We start from the raw sequence: 20967 nt of genomic DNA on the forward strand, positions 1-20967 counted from the left end.
TAAAATAATATCAAAATAAAAGAAAACTGTAGCTCAAATATTTGTATCTATATGTATACTCTAATTATACTACTTATGTCATTATTTAAATAATTGCTCGTATACAAAGACACTTCATATTTTATCATCCATTACAATTTTTTTTTAAATATTAACTTTCTAACGAACTAATTACTAGGTGTAAGTCTATTAATAGTTAGATTTAATCACTTGATAAATATCATATTATAAAATAATAAATTTAAATTATGTTTAGAGTAAAATATTTTTTTTGTAAAATGCATAGTCCAGTTACTGTATTTTTGTTAGTCCTGTGTATATCAGTAGTTTTTACACCTTGACGAGTGGGTGGCAGGCACACGGGGTGGATGTAGGCTGTGGGTGGTATGGATTGTGATAGCGGGTATATAAACGGCCCAAGTCTTAACAGAGCTCACTTGCGTGTTCCGTTCTGGTTGCAGCACTTCGAGAGAACACCGATTAAAACAAAAGTGGGTATAAGCTTTCATATATATTATTATATACATGTATGTCCATATTAAAAATATAGGGCAGACTTGTAAATGTGTCGTGTTAAATATCGAAACGTGTCGATAAAACGCAATTTACTTCCTTTATAAGATATATATATAATATATTTATTTTTTGAGTTATATATAAAGTTGAAATACGTAAAAGTTATATCCCATTCGATACTAATCGCGTATGTATTATTAACGCCAAACTTTTACGAGTATATTTTGATTTTGAGATTTTTTGATACTTTTATTTTTATACCTCGCAATTGTTCCCATATTCACAATTTTATTGTGGGAAATATACACAATTTGAGAATACAAATAATTAATAAAAGGTCACAATAAATCCCTCTGAAATTTTGAAAACAAGATTCAACCCTTATCGTTATGGTTCACCGCTTATATGACGAATTTCAGACATTCGCCATAAATTATTCAAATACAATACATGAGGGTTGTTTCTAAATATCAAAAGACGAAAAAATATGCGTAAATTATTTAGTATGTATTCCAGAAGGACTCAAATTGAATATTTCATTATCACCTGATATGTCTCATTTTGTATTTTATTTATTATTATTTAACTTAATTAAAGCAATACTTTTTATATGAAAGAATCATTCGTTTTATATTTTAATTTTCTAGTTTAAATCTTTATTTTTCTTAATTGCTTTTCTCTATAAAATATTAGTAGCGATAGACTATATTTTTTACTTGAAAATAAATTAAAACCACACATATAAAATATCAAATATTTAAGGTACTTTCATCAATGGTATTTTCTCTTATTATAAAAAAATATACGTAAAAATATGTTTTTATGAATTATTCGATAAAATGATATTTGTTTTTGATAATTTTAAAATATTTTTTAATATTTATCTAAGCTTCTGAATCTCGAATAAATAAATATAATCAAGTCAAGAATACTGATTTTAATTATTTTCCGTATTTCAGAAATATAAATATTTTAATTTATTGTTATAAAAAATATTATATTCTGATTTTAAAATACATAAAGTTGTAGAAGAATAAATATATTACTTTCAATAAGTAGAAGTAATATTTTTCCGTTCTATCTATTTTTTTAAGCTTTTAATAGATTTTATAAATGTCGATAGAAATATTAATTAAAACAGAATCACAAAAAAAAAACAATAATTTAAATGTAATATCTTTGATAGTTTCACCTCTTTTCAATATTGCTCTCACACAATAAATAATCGTCAAAATTTGTGTGATAAAAATATAGTTATAAAAATATTTTTGTATAACGACATAACGGCATTTTAATATTTTAACTACATTTACATAATTATATGCAATGTTATCACAGTTTCATAAGCTATGCTATTTATGTTAATTATGCGTCTAATGCAACTTCAGTCCACGTATAAGCTTTATAAAGTTACTAATTATACTTAAAGTTCCCTTTTAACTCTATAATACGAATATCAGTTGTTATACACTACACTTTCTCGTTAACAGAGCAACTATCCAAAATGAGGTCCGCGGCTTTGTTCTACGTAGTCATCTCGGTCGCAGCTTTGATGACCCTAACAGAAGCTATGCCTGCCAGAGTAAGTAAAATATTTTTAATTAATTAAATAAAACAATCTCACTAAAATATCATGTAGTACATAGACTTGTTTTACTCATTTTTAGTAGCTCGCAGTTAAACAACTCGTTTGAACACGTTAAACTTTAAAAGCATTAATAAAATTATACATTTACAGTAGCTTTAACGTAACAAAATATTTTTATTATTAAATATTCACTATACATATAATTAAATTAAATAAAATATTAATCATGATTTATTGACATTAACTACTTACTTATAATCGTATATAAAATTCTAAATAATTGGTAGGATAACTACTAAGCTCTTTTCTATACTAATAACTTAAAGTTAAACTTATTTATATGTATGTATTATATTTCCTTTTTCAGTAAATGTAATACATAAAGGTTTTCATTATAAGTATAATTTATATATGTATATATTTTATTTTATTATATATACGTGAAAAATAAAATAAAATCACCACTTTGCGGTACACTTTGTTTAGTCGTCAAGTCAAGCAATATTTAACTGAATTTTATATAATGTTATAAATATATAAATATCTACTACTTGTATAATAATTTATCTATTCATTAAAATAACAATTTCCTGCCTTTTTGCAAAATAATCTCATTTTCGTATATTATGTATATAATATATATTTTTGAAAACTCTTTTGATACAGTAAAACCGAGTGCTCAGCTAAAATTTGATGAAAAAACAATTTCACACCCGGTTACTGCTATTATTAAAAAAAGCGTTATAATCCAGATAATATCTACTTATAGTATGCGTAAACCACGGTACAACAAGTTGCAATAAGTCTAGAAATCCTCAACCACAACCGCCCCTTACTCGATTTCTGTAGTTTTGCAGATTTAAGCTTTTCTATTATTAGTATGTTTGTAATATTTTCCACTTTGTATATATTAACAGGACCGGACTTTTCCCCCGGCTTTATATCGAAGGGCTGTCAGGTTAATCTCCTTGTTCTCTTTGGATTAATTTTCAATATGTCGCTTAAAATATATTTTCCTAATTTGTAGACGTACGAAAGTTGCACCGATCCACCAGTCGTTTGATATAATTTTTCATTTATATTTTAACTATCACTGCCGGCAAGCGCTAGTATACCAACAACACGGGCTTCGTCCGCGTCGTTCTACTATCACCACTCCCATGCCTTTCAAAAGCGGTGACAAAATACCTCGATTTCAAAATCAAAAACCGACTTTCAAAAGGCATTCCGCAAAGTTTATCATGAGCTACTTCTTAGAAAGTTACGCAACTACGTTTTTTAGAACGCCTTTTGGTTTTTTTATCGCTGCCGTCAATATGTGAACTATGGCAATCATCACTTCAATGAATATTTCGCTCATCGTGGAGTCCTCTGCTCTTTATTACCGACATACATGCGAAAATTAATTAATATATGCTGATGAGCTGAAAGTGTTTCAGAGTATTCGCATAAATTCGGATTCACTCTCTTTACAGAAAGATCTGAATTCGCTGTGGAAGTGGTCGATTGATAAACGACTACCTTTAGCTTACGTTGTCACATTTTCCAGCTTAAGCAAAGGTGTTTTAAGCAGAAATATTTATATTGATGTCTTATGAGTGACGTGCAAAATTTTCTATGCACATCATGATAAGGCGTCAAGGATGCTCGGCTTCGTTATGCGGAGCGCGTGTCGCTAAAATACTTTTTGTTGATCCGCGCTCTGTACGATACGCTAGTTCATAGCGTCATCGAATATGGCTCTATTGTCTGGAGCGAAGTACTTGTTGTTGTTGAAGAGAATTCAAAGAAAATTTCTAATATATCTCTACAAGAGAGAGAGCGAATCGTATCCATATTTATATCCTAGGTTTAGTTAGGAGCGTTTGGAATACAATTTATTGCATTCTCGGTACAACGTCCTTGTAAGAATTTTGTGATAAATAAAAAGGGATAATATTTTCATGTACAGATATTTGAAGAACCTATTTTAAGCATGTTCTATTCAAACTGAGTCGGTTGCAATAATTGGCAACCAGATCAGCGTTGCATGCGCAAGGTTACTGCATATACAAAGCATAAAGTACCATCGAGCTCCTCAATTGGTTAGCATATAGCAGGGAAAATCCTTTTATCTTAAAGACTCTTTGCATATGTTTTGTATTTGATGATTGAATCTATTATCTGCTGGAAATAGGACACCCTAATCGGTTACCACTTCTATGCGTTGAAGCACCTTGTAATCCATTTCATAATATTATGTAGAGTTTTAGTTTTAGAATAGCTTATATATATCTTATTTTTTTATTCTAAACATATCAAAATTAAAGTTTGATGTAATCCTAAATGTAATCAATTTAAATTAATACTTAGCTCATTGGCGAAAAGTGAGAATTTGGAATTGTGTGGAATTAATTTGTTCCTATCATTAATCAACATAAGATTAATTCTTCTCCTTTTTTTGAGGTCATATGTACTAAAATCATGCTTGTAGTAAGTCACTAATTGTTTCTTTCTTGGTTATATCAAACAAGATAATGTTTTGTTATTATCTAAAAATCTCTTACTTTATTTTTATTTTTTTATTATTCGTGTCATCTGCATATCTTTATCCTCTGATCGAAACAGCGCAGAGCTTTTAATTCTTGTTTACCTTACTTTTAATTTGTTCTTACAGATTTAAAATTAAATAGGAATATATATCTGGCGGTCACGTTTTCGCACGAAGAAAGTGATCTGGCTTAATAGATGTAGCATTTGTATTAATATGTTAATTATATTGCGAGAAGCAAATCAAATACTATTTCAGATTATTATATATCAGCCACTATGAATTATGTTAGCAATAAAAATAATGTGTTTTATTTTATTTTTATTCATAATTAATCAATTCCGTTTTCTGGGTTTCCGCTTAATAATGAAAGGACTCGGGTCCTTTGACATTCGAATTTCGGGTCCCTTCGGCGTTGAATAATACTGCAGGCGCCATTAATATTAATACCTTTGTCAATACGCGGTAGGCGTGGTCCAATTCGACTTCGAGTACATCACGTCAAACGTTCATGTTTTATTAACCGGGTGCGAGTATTAAACAATTGGACAAACACTGAACGCTTCGCGTTATTTCGACAAACATCGGCGACAATGTTGATTTTGTCGATTGTTTGAAGGAAAGCTAATTATTAATTTGGACGGGGGATCAACTTAATGCCACCGAGGACATCAAAAGAAATTTCCTCACTTTTTAAATTACTAATAATCGATCACAGTCAAGTCAATTATTTAATTAAAATGTCAAGCGCAGAAACACCTTCTGTCATTTAATGTTAAAAATAATACTGCCTCTAAAAATAAAATAAAATACTTTTGTGAAACAATAGATTTATAGTTATTATGTAAATCAATATTTTTAATATAGCCGTAGATGGATCTGATCTAAGATAAAATATGGGCGTACTGTTCGAAAATCGTGATGAAGTCTTCTTGTTTCTACTCAAATAAGCGATTTCCAAGGCTTACAAAAACTTACATAATGACTAATATAACGCTACGTTTTCAAGTTTCGTATTTAACTTATTTGTTTCTCATTTGCTCGTTTCAATATGATGTTTGCTTGTTTATAATATATCGATAAAACTAACTATTAAACTAATTACTTCAAAATTTTGTTTGTAGATTTTGACATACATGTTAAACCAATTAAAATATATGTTTATAGTAGATATATCATATTAATAAATTAATCTTCAGACAAATTGACAGACGTTTGCGTTACAACAAGGTGAACACAATCAACAACTAAATGGATTTAAATCAAAGTCAAATCAGTGACATATATTTAATTCATTTTAATATTTTATTATAGCTTATAATCAAAAAATGTCACTACGTACAACCTAGCTCGATTTTATTTTAATTATTCATCTCTGAGATTAGTATAATCTATAAAAACTTAATCTCTGATATTCGATCAAAATTATAATTCTATAATAATCACTAATTTCGATCTTGAAATTGAAGTAATATGATATTTGAACCCAAGTCTTTTAGGTATTAGTCGATCTTTATATTTTAAAGTAAATTGTTTATTGTGAGTTAATTAAAGTAAATGTAATACGAATATTTTTATTTATATAATAACAAATATAAATTGTGGTATTTTAAATAAAAATTACAACAATAGTTTATAAATAAATATTTATTGATAAAAAAAAATCTATTTATTAAAAATTGAAGTCAAAGCACTATTTAATTTGACACAGTAGTCTTTTGAAGTAAGGAACAACTTTAAGATCTCAGTTGCCGCTGTCAATATGTGAGCTATGCTAGATGAGTATTTCGCTCTTTCTGGAGTACCACAGGGATCCAATCTGGGTCCTCTGTTTTTAACTCTGAAATTATTAACTCGGAATATTTTATATAAGTGTAAGTGGTTGACCTGAAAATCTTTCAAAGTCTAGAGTCATCCTTTTTACAAAAATATCTGAAGTCACTGTGGAGGTGGTCGAACGACAATCGACTAATTTTCAGCATCACATTGCCACATTTTTCAGATACCCTTGTCCGGCGGGCTCTCTTACAGCTTAGGCATATCTCGGATTCGTTATGCGGAGTGCATGTCACTTTAATAATTTATTGCGTTCTGTACGATGCGCTAGTTTGCAGTGTCCTCGAATATGGCTCATTTGTCTGGAATCCAAGTGAAGCGGAGTACTTTTATGAGATGTCTAAATTTCTGAGATATCTCTATAAGTGGGAGTACGGGTTATTTGTAATCTAATGCCTATTTGCGTTGGAATACAATATTGCACTCTTGGTGTAACGTGTATGTAGAAATATTCAGCACTTTTTAGTGTTGACAACCCTTAATTAATGCTCGGTGACTTTCAGCTCGCGATTGCGTTCCTTATTCTTACATGTTGCAGCCAGAACGTTAGAGCTTAAAAACACTTATTTTTCACGAGCCATCCAGCAATGAAGTTTTCAGCGATAGTTATGAGGAGCTGGTAAAAAATTAATTTATGTGTACAATATAACTGTTTATTTATTATTTAATTTAACTAGTATAGTTTTTGCTATGATCTAAAAACATGTTCTTGCTTATCTATTATGTTAGGTTTTTTACCAAATGCTTTTTAAATCTTAATAAGCTTTTATAAAGCGTATAAAAAAGTTTCAATGAAATTGATAACGTAGAATTTGCGAAAATTTTGTGAAATATAATACGTTCGCTTTTACCCTTTGTTTTAAAATAAAATAATTAAAAATAAATATCTATAATTTATTTGCGATTATGTCGGTATATAAAACTTTTTTTACAAAAATATATTCATTAAACCGCACAGTTAGATTATTTTATAAAGGTGATCGTACCTCAGGAATAATTATTACATTCATAATTTAACATTCATCAAACAAAATTTTAAGTGTAGCTTTAAAACTTTACAACGCAAAACAGAGCCGGTTGAATATTAAGCTTCGAAAAGCTCTCGATTGCCATTTCGATCGTGATTAAAATTAAATATTAAACCGCAAAACGATTCCCTACTCCGACGCAGTTTTAATGGATTTTTACGAGTGCCCGAATGGATAAATAAGATGGACTTTTAATTAACCGTCTCGAAAGCTCGCTTCGAGAGCTTCGGTCAATTTAAGCTCTGTCAGGTGAACTCGGCAAATATCCCCCTTTCGAACCGTCTTTGATGCGGACAGCCAGCATTACGTTTTTCAGTTAAACGATAACGCATTACGTGAGCAAGCTTTTGTAAAACGGCAAAATGGGTTAATTAAAGCTTTATGTCATTCTATGGACGTTTTTAAAAATATTATTTAATATAAAATCCAAACGCGGAACGTAAATCCGAAAGCGCTTAAGTGTTACTCAAATAACCTTGACTAATTACATTTTTCGACATGTAGGATGTGTTTTTATTTTACATCTTGTTTTCAGTTAGACCCATATTTGTAATGTAAATGAATATGGTTGACACGAATGTAAGGAGCAATAAATTTTGCCGTATAAATAATAATGAATGTCATATTTTACATAATATGTTATAATGAAAAATAAATTTTATATATGAGAGAATTGTAAGTCATTCATTACATGTTTTTTTAAATACATATATGTAGATATAATGTTTATCTTTCTTTATCCACAGGAAGAAATCGCTCGACTCCTGAATGAGCTACGGGAATCGCGATATGAAGATTACGGTAAATATTATGAGACATATTTCTTCTTAAGAAAACAACTTAGTAAATGAATTTTCATTCGTCTATTAAAATTATTTTATAATTATGTACATTATAATCATTTTACATATATATATACTGTGTGTGTAAATATTTCATAATCAAATGTTTGTCAAATTTATTGTTTGTACAATATCCCAATTGTGTATCGTCAGTTTTATTAATATCGATTCGTTATACTAACAACTGTATATTTCAATTAGATTAATATGTGTGAATATACTCGTGGGTATTAATCGTTCGCTTTACTTTTATTCGGTTGCATCAGGATTTTCCGGATGAAATGCGTCACTCAAAATAATTAAATTATCATTTTAATCACGGAGTAGAATAAAACCTGTATAACTATATATGCAAAATACTTATTGAAAATCGAAAGCCGTCAGTCTATTATTCGAATTCAGTATTTAAGCTATGGAAATGAATCGAATTTAACAAAAGACACGTACCGTTCCCGGCGAACTGTTTCGCTTTCAAAGATATATATATTTCCAAGAATCTTTCCATAATGTATTTATAATATCAACACAATAAAACCAAACGATTAAGCTCAAGTTTATCTGGCCGTTTGTAATATGGCCAAATCGCCTTTGAAATGTCGCGAATTCGAGTCGAATTTCAATTATTATTTAACTGAAGAGAAACAGTTAATCTTAATACATTATATGAGAAGTGAACTTTAAGAAGTTTTAATGTAAAAATATATATTTTAGTTAAACTCTTTAAAACAATGCAGTGTCGCCAGACGCTCTATAATTCTCAATTCAAGCCTCGTATACAATTTCTCTCGTTTTCCCTTATAATCAAGAAGAATTTCCATTAAAAACTTCATCGGTCCTTAAATTCTTGAGAAGACGTGATTCGCACACGTGCTGAGCGGGTTAAAACAAAATACCTAAACAAAGGTAAAGCCTTTGCAAAAATTGCTAAATCACACTTAATCTGTATTCGGACGGTGGTCAAGATTGGTTTTTTGGGTGTTGGGTATTTTGTAAATGTGTATTCTAGTTATATGTTTCGTGTTTCGAAAAGGTAAGTGTATTTTATTATTGTGTCGTTAATTATATATGTAATCGTATATACGTACTAATCACATAAAATAAGTTAATGTTTATAACTTATCCGATCACAATGATTGCAATAATTTATAAATAAAGGTTTCAGCAAATTTATTTTATGCATATCTAATAATCATATTATTTAATTGTATCAACATTTTATAGCAACAATGGTTCATGTACGAGCAGATTGAATAAGACATGAATAGTTTAATATCACTATTGCTTTTAATTTTGCATTATTGATAGTCGATTTAGAATAAATGGTAACATAGTTTTTTTTTATTAATATCTTATAAGCATATATGATGATTTTTATTACTAACCTTTTAGATTAGTTCATAATATATTATTTAGTATAATCATTGGTGGATGGACGCTTTTTAATTCACAATCATTTCTGGATTAATTAATAATCTAAAACTTTAATATATTTCATCGTAATATTCACTGTATATTTATTTGAGTAAAATTTTTGAAACCCTTCACGTAACATAATATTAAGTTCAAGTTTATCCCGAAAATTTCATTTAAGGTTTCAGCTATATACATTAATTGGTAAATATATTTGATAATTCACTGCTTTATTTATGCATAGAGGATATTTCCTGCACACGACTACTTATCATCATACCTTTCATCACATGAAAGGATCGCAATATGAAAGTGTCACAGCGGGGCTTTCGGTTCACCTTGTCATAGAAATTCATCTAAATGTTTTTTGTACGTTTATGTCACCTGCATTCATATTCTTTGGTGCAGTACGCTTAAACTAGCATGGTTCCGAGTACAACATTAATTATTCTGTCTAAATTGTTATTTCAGGACCGGCTGTAAACCAGAATTATAGGAGTTATCAAAAAGCAAACGGGGCCGCACAGGAGTACATAGTAGATCCGATCGGAGGCGGAAATGTGGTCAGAAACTTGGATCAATTGGGGGGTGGTAATTTGGTCAGAAACTTGGATCATCTAGGAGGAGGAAATTTGGTTCGAAATTTGGATCAGATCGGTGGTGGAAATTTGATCAGGAATTTAGATCAATTGGGAGGTGGTAATCTAGTACGCAACTTGGATCAATTAGGGGGTGGTAATTTAGTTCGGAGCTTGGACCCAATCGGAGGTGGAAATCTGGTCAGAAATTTAGATCAGTTGGGAGGTGGAAATCTAGTCCGGAATTTGGATCAAATAGGAGGTGGTAATCTAGTTCGGAATTTGGATCAATTAGGAGGTGGAAATTTGGTTAGGAATTTGGATGGAATCGGAGGAGGGAATATACCGAAACAGAATTTAGATGGAATCGGAGGTGGAAATATACCAATAAGACACTTGGATACAATCGGAGGTGGAAATATACCTAAAAGGATACATATGTTGCGCGGAGGTAATTTTGCCCGCAATTTAGATCAATTGGGAGGAGGTAATTTGATCAGGAATTTGGATCAATTAGGCGGTGGAAATCTGATTCGCTCGATTGAAAGCGGTAGTTCAAGACTAAAGAGCCACAACATATTCTAAACATCCTTAACGAGAAGAGTGACTCAGACAATAAATTGGCCTATAAATATTATTAAAAAAAAAACATATATATTATACATAAAAGGATCTCATCGTTACTGTAATAATGATATAAATATAAGAAATGTTCATCGATTCATATGAATAAACTATAACATCAATTTCTTTTTTATTCAATTAACATATTTTTCAGCCGAATAATCGTCGTTTACTTTATATTTTATAATGCTTTGTTAAATAAACCAGTTTCAGCTTCACGTGAAAAACAATTAGTGCATTTCGTTGATGAACAGCTAATTAAGTTCATTAAATGCGGATTAAGTTGCGCTGACATAATGATCAATCAACGTGGTAAAAAACGTTTACTTCTGTGTATGTAAAATAAATGTTTTATATAACAATTGTGTATTGGTTATAGAATCAAACTCAAACCTCTTATGTAAAATCCACGCTCTTACAAAAGCGAAAATTTTAAATAACTTAAATGCGAAGGAACCGAAGCTATTTTATTTTTCGCCATTGTTTGATAAGCACAGATCAAAGTAGCTTTAGAAATGAAAAAACATATATATGTAGATACGGACAAAAGTATAAATTGTCTGACGAAACTTATGTCAATATAAAAACGTACACGGAACAATTTATTATGATTATTTGAATTGACTAAGAATTCGTGAAGCTGAACAATGAAAGAATTTTGATCTAAGCTATTTTAAATGTATTATGAAATTTTAAGAATTATTTTACCTTTATAAATTGTTTTTCTTATATTATTAATACTATTAATCAATTGATAAAAGTAATAGTTTATCGCCATTTATAATAATTGCTTAATATTTTTTTGAAAACTAAAAGCAAATAACTATGTTTTAACTACAACTTGACAATTGTATACATAGGTTATTATTATTAATTATGAAAACAATTATCTTACAAATGGATCATTCAAAAAAATATTTATTACAGATTATGTTTTCCATATTTTGATTAACTTAAATCGATATATGTTTAACGATTGACGAACAATAAAAATGTATATTGCTTAATACAATTCGACAATAATTGCTTTGTAAAAAAGACAAATCACAGCTATATCTACCATTTTTATAAATCTTATTTATTGTTTATCATTTATTTAGCAATTAATTTCTTAGAACATTGAATAATTAATAATAAAAATTCTCTGGTCGCACTAGAACTTTTTGGTATATAATATTTTTTTTTAATTATGCAGTAATATAATGTAAATTGTAGAATTCAATAGAACATATAAAAATCCATTCATTTTACATAATTAAATTTAAAAATACTATTTTAATCCTAAATATTTAATAATTGTTATAATATTGTTGTGTTTTATTAAGCCAGACAGTAAAAATAAAATAATCTGTATATATTTAGTCATTTTCATATTAAAAAAATTGATTTATTGAATACATTTTAAGAATACATGCATTGCAAAAAGTTTAAATATCTGCCTAATGTCTTCCATATTTTTATTCTCTTGTGTTTATTGTAATTCTTTCGTTTTAACATGACAGGATTTAGTCAAATGCGATACAACCGAGTAAACACAATCAACAACTACTAACAATATATATCACAGATTGAAATCAGTGATATATATTGTATTAAATATACACTATTATTACAGCTTACATTCAATAAATGCACCACCTCGATTTTATAATATTAATTCAGTCGCGAGATTCTGAATATTTTAAAAACCTAATCTGCGAAGATCGATCGTGATTATAATTATATATTATACTAATCAGATACAATTGAAATCAATTCGTATAAAATCAAATAAAATCATACTAATTTTTTCCAACCATTACTCTGATTTACATTAGCCATATTATATTATAGTAAATCGACTAGCGTAATTTTAGTATGTTACGTTTGTAGATTTATAAAGACAAAAGTATAAAATCCTTTAAATTATATGACATATAATACAATACAACAATATGTTTATTGTGATATTACAGAAACAAAAATATTTTTTTGGGTCGCTTCTACAATATATTTAATAGTAAACTTATTAATATACTCTTTATAACATAACAATAATATTACTATTAGTATTCCACTTAACATTTAAAAGCAATGTATTGATATTTTGATTAGAATATCCAGGGTTAGTTTTCCCGAAAAACATGGAGCAATTCATGTTAGACTCAAATATTTTATATCTTGAGATGTTTCGTAAGTATTGTCAGTAAAAATGACTCAAACAATAAATAAATCAATTAATTAATCATAATTTTAACCATCAAACAGGTCATAACGCCCGCAATCTAGATGCTCTCGGCGGTGGAAATCTTCTCAGGGAAATCAGCCCAATGAATGCAAACTACTTGAGGTAATTAAATTTTCTACATCATATTAAACACAGAATATCATGGTAAATTCATCATCGAAAGGAATCGACAATATGTTTATTATACTTCACTACCCAACCGGAAAAGCTTTTGGGTACTGTATTAAAAGCGACGGCAGAGGACGTTGTTTATGTTGTATAAACGTATTTGGGGGACAGTATTTTTTTATATACACACAACCTGACATTTAAGATAAAACGCGTAATAGAGAAGAACTAGCCCAGTATTAAACACGGTTATTAACTTACCCTTTTTGACCATGCTCTTTTCTTAATAAGATTTTACCCTTATTATATTTTATATTGGGCTAGACTTAATCTACAAATAAATCTAATATTTCATTTTAAATAATATAAATGTTAAATATATCTATGTTCCATTTCTATTAAAGTTTATCTATTTGATCACACATGTTTAATATTATTATTTAGCTTTGGACAATACAACTAGATTGCGGATTTGTAGCGGTAATGAAAAACTGTAGTTGAATAGGTTTTTTGCTGCCGCACACTTTGTAGAATGAAAGCTTGATCAAAAGCATATTGTAGGATTTTATTTTAATTGAAACTTTTCAACGTTTTTTAATCAGCGGCATCCTTTGTTAGTAAAAGTTGATATTTGTAAAATCATATATTATACGACATGAATACATTATGTTGAGGGAAAAGGTCCTCTAATCATCTTTCGCAGCAAGACATCGAAACCTAACTCGTGTTCACTTCAGTTGCAGTGAACTAATCCATTTATATTTAATAGTAAACATATTATATTTTTAATTATTTAATAGTTAACATATGATATTATATTATATATTATATTTAATAGTATCTATACTTTAATAAATGCATTATTGTATGTATTATATTTATAATACGTTCTCTCTAATGCAGTAGTGCTTATAGTATACAGGATTATACTTAAACTAGTTAGCAAGAACATTTAATTTCTCTAATAATACACATATAAAATGATAAAAATAATCGATCGGACAACTTTACTTACTGACATTATACCATATTTATAAAATTTATACAATATTAAATTTATTTCAAAAACACTAAATACAGTGACTCAAAGTACATACCCAAGCGTATTCAATTGCTCTACATGCATACATAACCAGTATTCTTTATTTATTTAATATTTATATTTTACAGAAAATATTGCTAAAAGGTAGTTAACTTATTATTATTACCATGCGAGATAGTTCAAAAGCTCATTTAAAGCATAAGACTATAACACTGATTGTAAAACAGTTTAACTCGCAATTCAATTGGTTTAGCTCGTTTATTTTTTCATCAATTTGATTTTGATTTGAATAGTAGTAAAATATTTATATGATAGGCGAACCTATATGTAACAGTTGTAGAGACAGCATAATAGGGAATGGATTATATAAATATTTTAGGATAATGTTTTAGGGAATATATTATTGTATACATATATTATTTGCTCACATATTTTATTTCTTCTAAGAAACTTAAATCAATGATAGATCAAGAAAAGATCCAACCACATTAAAAATTGGCTCCACTTCCAATTCCAACACTTTGTGAAAGCTTATATTTATTAGGTGACCGTCCAATAACTACAAAGGATAGTTCAAACAATACTTATTAAATTCAATGTTATTAAGGTTAATAGTGTCTGAACCCAAGTTTCAAGTTATTTTTTTTGTATAATGCATAGGTTTTTAGTTATAAAATATTATTACTGTACAACAACTTTCAGTCACGTACAATTTGCGTATCATTATTTATACGTGATGTTCTCGTAGCCTTGTTTGCTTCGTAATCCAGTAATTTTTAAAACTGGTGTCTATGTCGATGTATCTTTAGTCGGGGATTTTTTTGTTTTTACCAGAAACGAATTCTAAATGGACGTAAATTGTACGTGTTATGTTTTTGCTTATATATGCTTGTTCTAACTGGATGAGGTTCCCTGTTGTCCGAATCACGACGGCCAATTACGAAAATTTGGGGGTGTAATTGAATTTCTTTTATTCCGTCTGCTTTCCTATTAGAATATTGACGTCACTGTTACAGTTTAAATATTTAAAGATCTGGCAGCCTCGCACTTGTCATATCGCGTTTAATCTACTACGTTTGTCACTGTAATACAATAGCATTTGTATTTGTAAAGGTCCGAACGACCGTTGAATAATGCTTTTTGCTAGTCTCTTGCACTTGTCGGTGGTGAATTGCGCTTTTAACGCGAATTGCGACAAGTTTTTCTCACAGTCAACGCGTAAATTTCAATAGGTGTATTATACCTAACCGATAGTCACCACGTTACTTTCTAGATGAGTTTCAAAACCTATGAAGAAGAGGGGTTTTATAGATTTTGTGTTAATTTATGGCTTGTCAACTGCAAAATACCCATATTCATCAATTTTAATTAAAAATGTTCTTGCACCCTTATAAAAAATAAATTTGACTATAGTACACAAATTTTTATATAATAGTTACATAAACCGGTCAACAAATCGGTCTGATAAAAATAAAAATAGCTGGTTATTATTTTTTACATATTTTTTATTCTTCAGGAGATTGGCATACGGACATGGCTTGTTCGGCGGCTATTCATCCCCATTGGCCTACTATTCTCAAACATCAGGAGACAAGAACGAAGAGAAGAAAAGTGGGGAAACGATAAACTTCGACGAACTGGACCATTCCAACATGGAGCATTTCGTGAAACGCTTTGCACCATAAACACTTTCAAATAAAACCATCAACATTACATACATTAAATAGATTCAAATAGATACGGCTCTAAAAAAAATGTCTTAAACCTTGTAAATTGCCAATATGCTCCCCTCTATTTATTTATCCAAAATAAAGTGTATTTTTAGAACTAAGTTATAAACTTATTGTGAAATTTTGACATTCCTTGTATGATATTTTATTGTCTAAATGTTAACAAAGTCTTGAATGTATTGATGTTATTGCATGATTTTACTTAAATGTTACAATTATTCTATTCAATAAAATTGCAATCGTACTTGTGGATTTTTTATTTGTTTCCTAAAAACTGTTCAACAGATTTCATAATATAATATAAAGTTATAATAACAATGCTCGGTTTATGCATGAATCATTAATGGAGACCATCCTGTGGGAAATCTTAAACTTTGGGAAACTTTGTTTATGTGTCTGGAGTCAAGAAACATCGTTAAAAAACTAAAAAAGATTTTATCTTGATCACATTAAATAATCAACTGTTATTTTATTTATTTAATTGTCACCATTAAACCTGTTCTGGTAATAATTGGATTTATTTCAAGCCATCCTGTACGACTTTGTGAACTTGCGTTTTGAGAATTTATTTTAACTTTTTTTTTTGTACAATTGTTATGACATTTATTATTATTAATGTTCATATCGCTTACATCACATTTTCGATACGTTTCAAAACAAGTCTTACTTTCAACTTCCGACTTAACGTTATTTTCATCTAAAGGAATGTCTTGCAGATCCAAAATAGAATCGTCTTTTTCACATTCACTGTTTAATATATTCGATAAGTCGAAATCTATCGTCAAGTTACAATCATGACTTAATAATGTACTATCGGTTCCGTCTTCACTCTTTGCAATATCAAATTTGTGTTTCGACTTTATATCCTTTACACGTTTGTACATCTTCGCCTCCAGCTTGATTTTGTTGAAAGCTTCTTGCATGCTAGATTTGTAATTATTCAACATTTCATCATAGGAATATTTATTTTTCTCGTCCGAGAAAAATGTGTTTAAAAATTCGCTTGAAATGTTAAGTCCGTCGTTTAATAATTTACGCCTTGATTTCTGAAATTTCCGTTCATGTTTGGGTGCATTTTTCAATTCTTCAACGCTCATTTTCCTATTAAAATATAATAAATAAATTTTATACACAATAATAAAAATATAAAATAAAAAACTCAAACCTAATTTTAATTAACTCATTGCTTCATTCTTGACATAATATAAATTATTAATATTTTCTGTCAAAAGAAAAATCTTTATTGTTTTGTTTGATTTTTTAAATTATTTTCTAGTTAATATCGTTATTACATAACGTTTTCTTATCGAATTTTAATAAAATAATATCAAGGTAAAAAGTGCAATAAACCATACAAATAATCCTAAGAGCATTATCCGCCGGATAATAAATTCAATAAGCATCTACTGCAGCGGCCAGATCTGTGTATAATTGCCATCCGTCCGGCAAAATATCATACTAATTAAGGTGGCTTCCATAAGTTATTAAGCCAGACTTCTGTTTGGTTCACTGTCACAATTCAGCTAACATCTCCCCCCTAAACCTATGACATAATTTATATAAACCGCCTAATTTTAGAATTAAAGAACCAGTTCACTAGCAGTTACAACCCTAACCCTGTCGACTTTCATTTCAATATTGGCTGTCAAAATCAACGCAAAACTATTTGTGGTACCAGCATCACTAAACAATTTAAGGAAACGAATAAGGGATCACGCTCCACGTACCTGAGAAATATTATCATGGAGTGTGCAACTTGTAGTTCAAAGTACTTTCTTCATAACAATAAAAGAAAATAATTTTACCCCTAAGAGGGGCGAATGTCATGAACCAGATATACTGCATAATTTAATGACTTCATTATAGATTTTTTTACTAATATTCAATCTAGATTCATCAGCATTTGCCAGAAACTAAGTTAATAAGCAAACTCGGAAAAAAATTCGACACAAAATTATCTGCAGGGAAAAATTATGCTGCCTGTTTTAAAACGAAGAGTGGGAAGCACTGTACATACATTAAACCGTACAATAATCTGCGTGTAATCAGATTTAATAAAAATGACTTGTACGATGTAAATTCGAGTGCTTGAACTTACATCGTACTAGCCAAATCTCGCTCCTAGTGATTTTTATATATTTAGGCCGCTCAAAGTGGCGGCGACGGTTGGAAAGAGGTTTAGATCCGATGAATAAATGCAACATATAGCGGCGCTACATGTTGTGCTTTACAGTAGCGCACACAACCAAAAGATATTTTTCCTGTTCAGCCAGCATGTCAACGTGTATCTCTAGAATAATTTTACTTGTCCATAATAAATATATGAAGACCACCTTAGAACAAGAAAAATAGGTTTAGTAATACTTTTGTGAAAAATATGTTACAATCAGAACAATGAAAGTAAGTCGGAACTTTCTGGAACGCCGTTTCGATGAAAAAATATTACGTTTTTTAATTTAAAATGACGGCACTTATACCATTTTTTTATGTCTGCTAAAATGATACGAAATTTTAAATGTAATGGAGCATTTCTGCCTGATTTTTCTGAAAGAGTGCTTTCGAACGATCTGATTTTAAAATAGCCTGAAATTAACTTGAAATTTGATTTTCTTATTTCATAAAATTGTCAATTAATAACTTGTTTTTTTTATATTTATTTATTAAACTTACATTTTAAATGTTAAATAGCTACGATTATATATTTTAATTAGTTTTATTTATTTTTGAATATTTTTTCCCCCATTTAAGTATCATGTTTTTTCGTTACTGGCAACACAGTTAAAAACTGTCATTTCTATCTTGGTTTGGTTATGTTTTTAAAATACTGCTACGAAATCATTGAAAACAATGGTTAGAGTTAAACACAGGTAATTAATGAACAATTATTGCTTTATAAAGAAACTATATTTCAACGTCATGTTGATTTTCATAGGTACATTGTTTTGGAGATCGTCGCTCCAGGAAAATCACAAAACGCCCAATTGAATATAAAATCCTACTTTCTATACGAGAGTATCATAAAAAAATTGCAACAACTCCACGGTGATTATGGCGTGGCGCTCGTTAAAAGCGGATTTATGGCTAAATATTGTAACGAGATCACCAAAATTGCTATTCTAAAATCAAGACACGTCTCGTATAGAATTTTGGCCAGTTGCTTGCCGTTTGTTGATGAGATTGAAGGCAAAGAGGTAGCCTTGAACACATTATATGTAGGCGCGACGTTGAAACATTGTTTTAAATTTGTTAAAAATCATCAAATGAAACGACTGACGGAAACTTATGCGAGGCTGCGATCCGAGGAAGAGAAAACTAAATTCGAAAATGCAGTATTAGATTTCAATTCAGTCTTCGACGATGTTAGCTAATATTTATGTTTCGAAATTCATTTATAATTTATTTTAATAAATTGCTTTAGTGATAAAGCAAATACTATATAACAATTGTTTATCAATAATTTTGTGTACACAAGAAATATATAGTTATTCATATGTATAAACATTTTTTTCGCCTTTTATTTTAGCGTATTCATTGATCACAGCAACATAACTAATATATTTTACCATATTATATTCAATCAAAATTATGAAATGATTCTTGATTCTTGTACAATAATTAATCTTAAAAATATATTAACCAGTTGATTAATATGCTGATTCTAAAAATACTAAAAATATGATAGCGGTTATGCCCACTTCTGTTGAAAAACAGCGACATATTATACAAGTGATAACCACTAGTTTCCAAATATTCGTTATTTTCTATTTGAGTATTGAGTCGTACGAATAAAAATTTAAATATATTCATATGGTTATGAAGAATCAAAAAATACAATGTTATTAATGAATACAAGTTCTACACTATGTTAACAATAAAAGTATAAATACTATTTTAATTTTAACATCATAGAGCAATAAATCCTTTTTTCAAGTTTCATTTTAATTGTTCCTGCTGGGGAAAGACTCGCTCAGATGTTGTTGATGTGGACGTTATTGTCAGCAATGTGTTGTATAGAATGTCTAATCTTCCCTTTAATAAATGCATCTAAATATAGTATATAATATCGTTTTTCCATTATTTAAGTTTTCGAATGTGGGTATAGGCTTCTCTACGATTGATAAAATTAGAGTGAATCTTATGCCTGCACTACACTCTCTGGAAGTTAGCCAAGGACCGAGAATATAGTGGGTTACTTCGGTCGAGTTCGGTTCTGCCCGCTCTAAAAGCTCTCGGAAATTATCCGAGGCTACCGAGAACGGGAGGTAAAGTGCGGGTAATTCAGTCGACTTGGCCAGCTTCGAGCGCTTCCGAACATTGTCAGTAAACGGACCGAAATCAAAGGAACCGAAGTCGGAGCTGCTCTTTCGAGCGCGAGCGGTGAGATACTTCCCCTTTCGCTCTCTCACGTGTTAAGTGATGAGAGTGAGAGATATAACGATATGGTGTTTCGCAAACTGAGGTAGAATGAGTAACTAGGTTCAATTTCAGTATGCGCATAGGCGTCCTATGGTCAACACGCATGTCGAGCACTGCATCGTGGTCACGTGCTCAAGTTATAATACCACATGCTTATCGGGGACTTCAACAGACTCTTACTGACATCTTTGATTATTTTAGGGCACCAAAAGGGATTAATTATGTTTTTGATAGTGTATTCTTTTAACAGATATCGTTATTATATTTTTTTTCATATAAAATTAAATAATTAAAAAATAATTAGTGGTACTTGATTTTGTTAAAAAAAATCGTTTCGAATATCCTTATCTATTTTCCTAGATCGGTTTATATAAATGTCACACCATAACGAATTCTCATTTAGAATCGATTGTGACAAATTCTAGGATAGGATTCTAGGATCACACATGCGGTGTTCGTATTCTGAAGTATCATTTTTATGCCTTATGGTAT

The 20967-nt window shown here is 29.5% G+C and overlaps 2 protein-coding genes across 3 annotated transcripts; both read left to right on the plus strand.

The window, feature by feature from the left end:
* Positions 1–433: 433 nt before the first annotated feature.
* Positions 434–16303, plus strand: LOC148226271 (uncharacterized). Of its 2 annotated transcripts, XM_088203798.1 has the most exons (5): positions 434–491; positions 2007–2098; positions 8245–8299; positions 13200–13281; positions 15846–16303. In XM_088203798.1, exons 2-5 carry the CDS (start codon positions 2021–2023, stop codon positions 16012–16014), a joined length of 384 nt encoding a protein of 127 aa, XP_088059924.1. In that variant the 5' UTR covers positions 434–491; positions 2007–2020; the 3' UTR covers positions 16015–16303. The 2 variants fall into 2 exon arrangements, with proteins under 2 accessions (XP_088059924.1, XP_088059923.1); XM_088203797.1 differs by lacking the exons at positions 13200–13281; positions 15846–16303 and adding an exon at positions 10222–10977 and having other exon boundaries at positions 436–491.
* Positions 16304–18826: 2523 nt separating this feature from the next.
* On the plus strand, positions 18827–19562 carry Pop5 (POP5 ribonuclease P/MRP subunit). The gene is made up of 2 exons (XM_088204028.1): positions 18827–18926; positions 18992–19562. The coding sequence occupies exons 1-2, from the start codon at positions 18907–18909 to the stop codon at positions 19425–19427; spliced, it is 456 nt and encodes a 151-aa protein (XP_088060154.1). The 5' UTR covers positions 18827–18906; the 3' UTR covers positions 19428–19562.
* Positions 19563–20967: the final 1405 nt, after the last annotated feature.

The sequence above is a fragment of the Plectrocnemia conspersa genome, unplaced genomic scaffold (genome assembly GCF_051122295.1).
Source record: "Plectrocnemia conspersa isolate PC_06_02 unplaced genomic scaffold, ASM5112229v1 ptg000014l, whole genome shotgun sequence".
Classification (NCBI taxonomy): domain Eukaryota; kingdom Metazoa; phylum Arthropoda; class Insecta; order Trichoptera; family Polycentropodidae; genus Plectrocnemia; species Plectrocnemia conspersa.

What these genes read in the sequence shown, in the direction of transcription:
- Pop5 (XM_088204028.1), top strand. Translation starts at nt 18,907, where the DNA reads ATGGTTAGAGTTAAACACAG. An exon ending in ATGGTTAGAGTTAAACACAG is followed by an intron (nt 18,927 to 18,991) that starts GTAATTAATGAA and finishes TGATTTTCATAG; the next exon opens with GTACATTGTTTTGGAGATCG.
- LOC148226271 (XM_088203797.1), top strand. Translation starts at nt 2,021, where the DNA reads ATGAGGTCCGCGGCTTTGTTCTACGTAGTCATCTCGGTCGCAGCTTTG. An exon ending in CAGAAGCTATGCCTGCCAGA is followed by an intron (nt 2,099 to 8,244) that starts GTAAGTAAAATA and finishes CTTTATCCACAG; the next exon opens with GAAGAAATCGCTCGACTCCT. An exon ending in ATCGCGATATGAAGATTACG is followed by an intron (nt 8,300 to 10,221) that starts GTAAATATTATG and finishes TTGTTATTTCAG; the next exon opens with GACCGGCTGTAAACCAGAAT.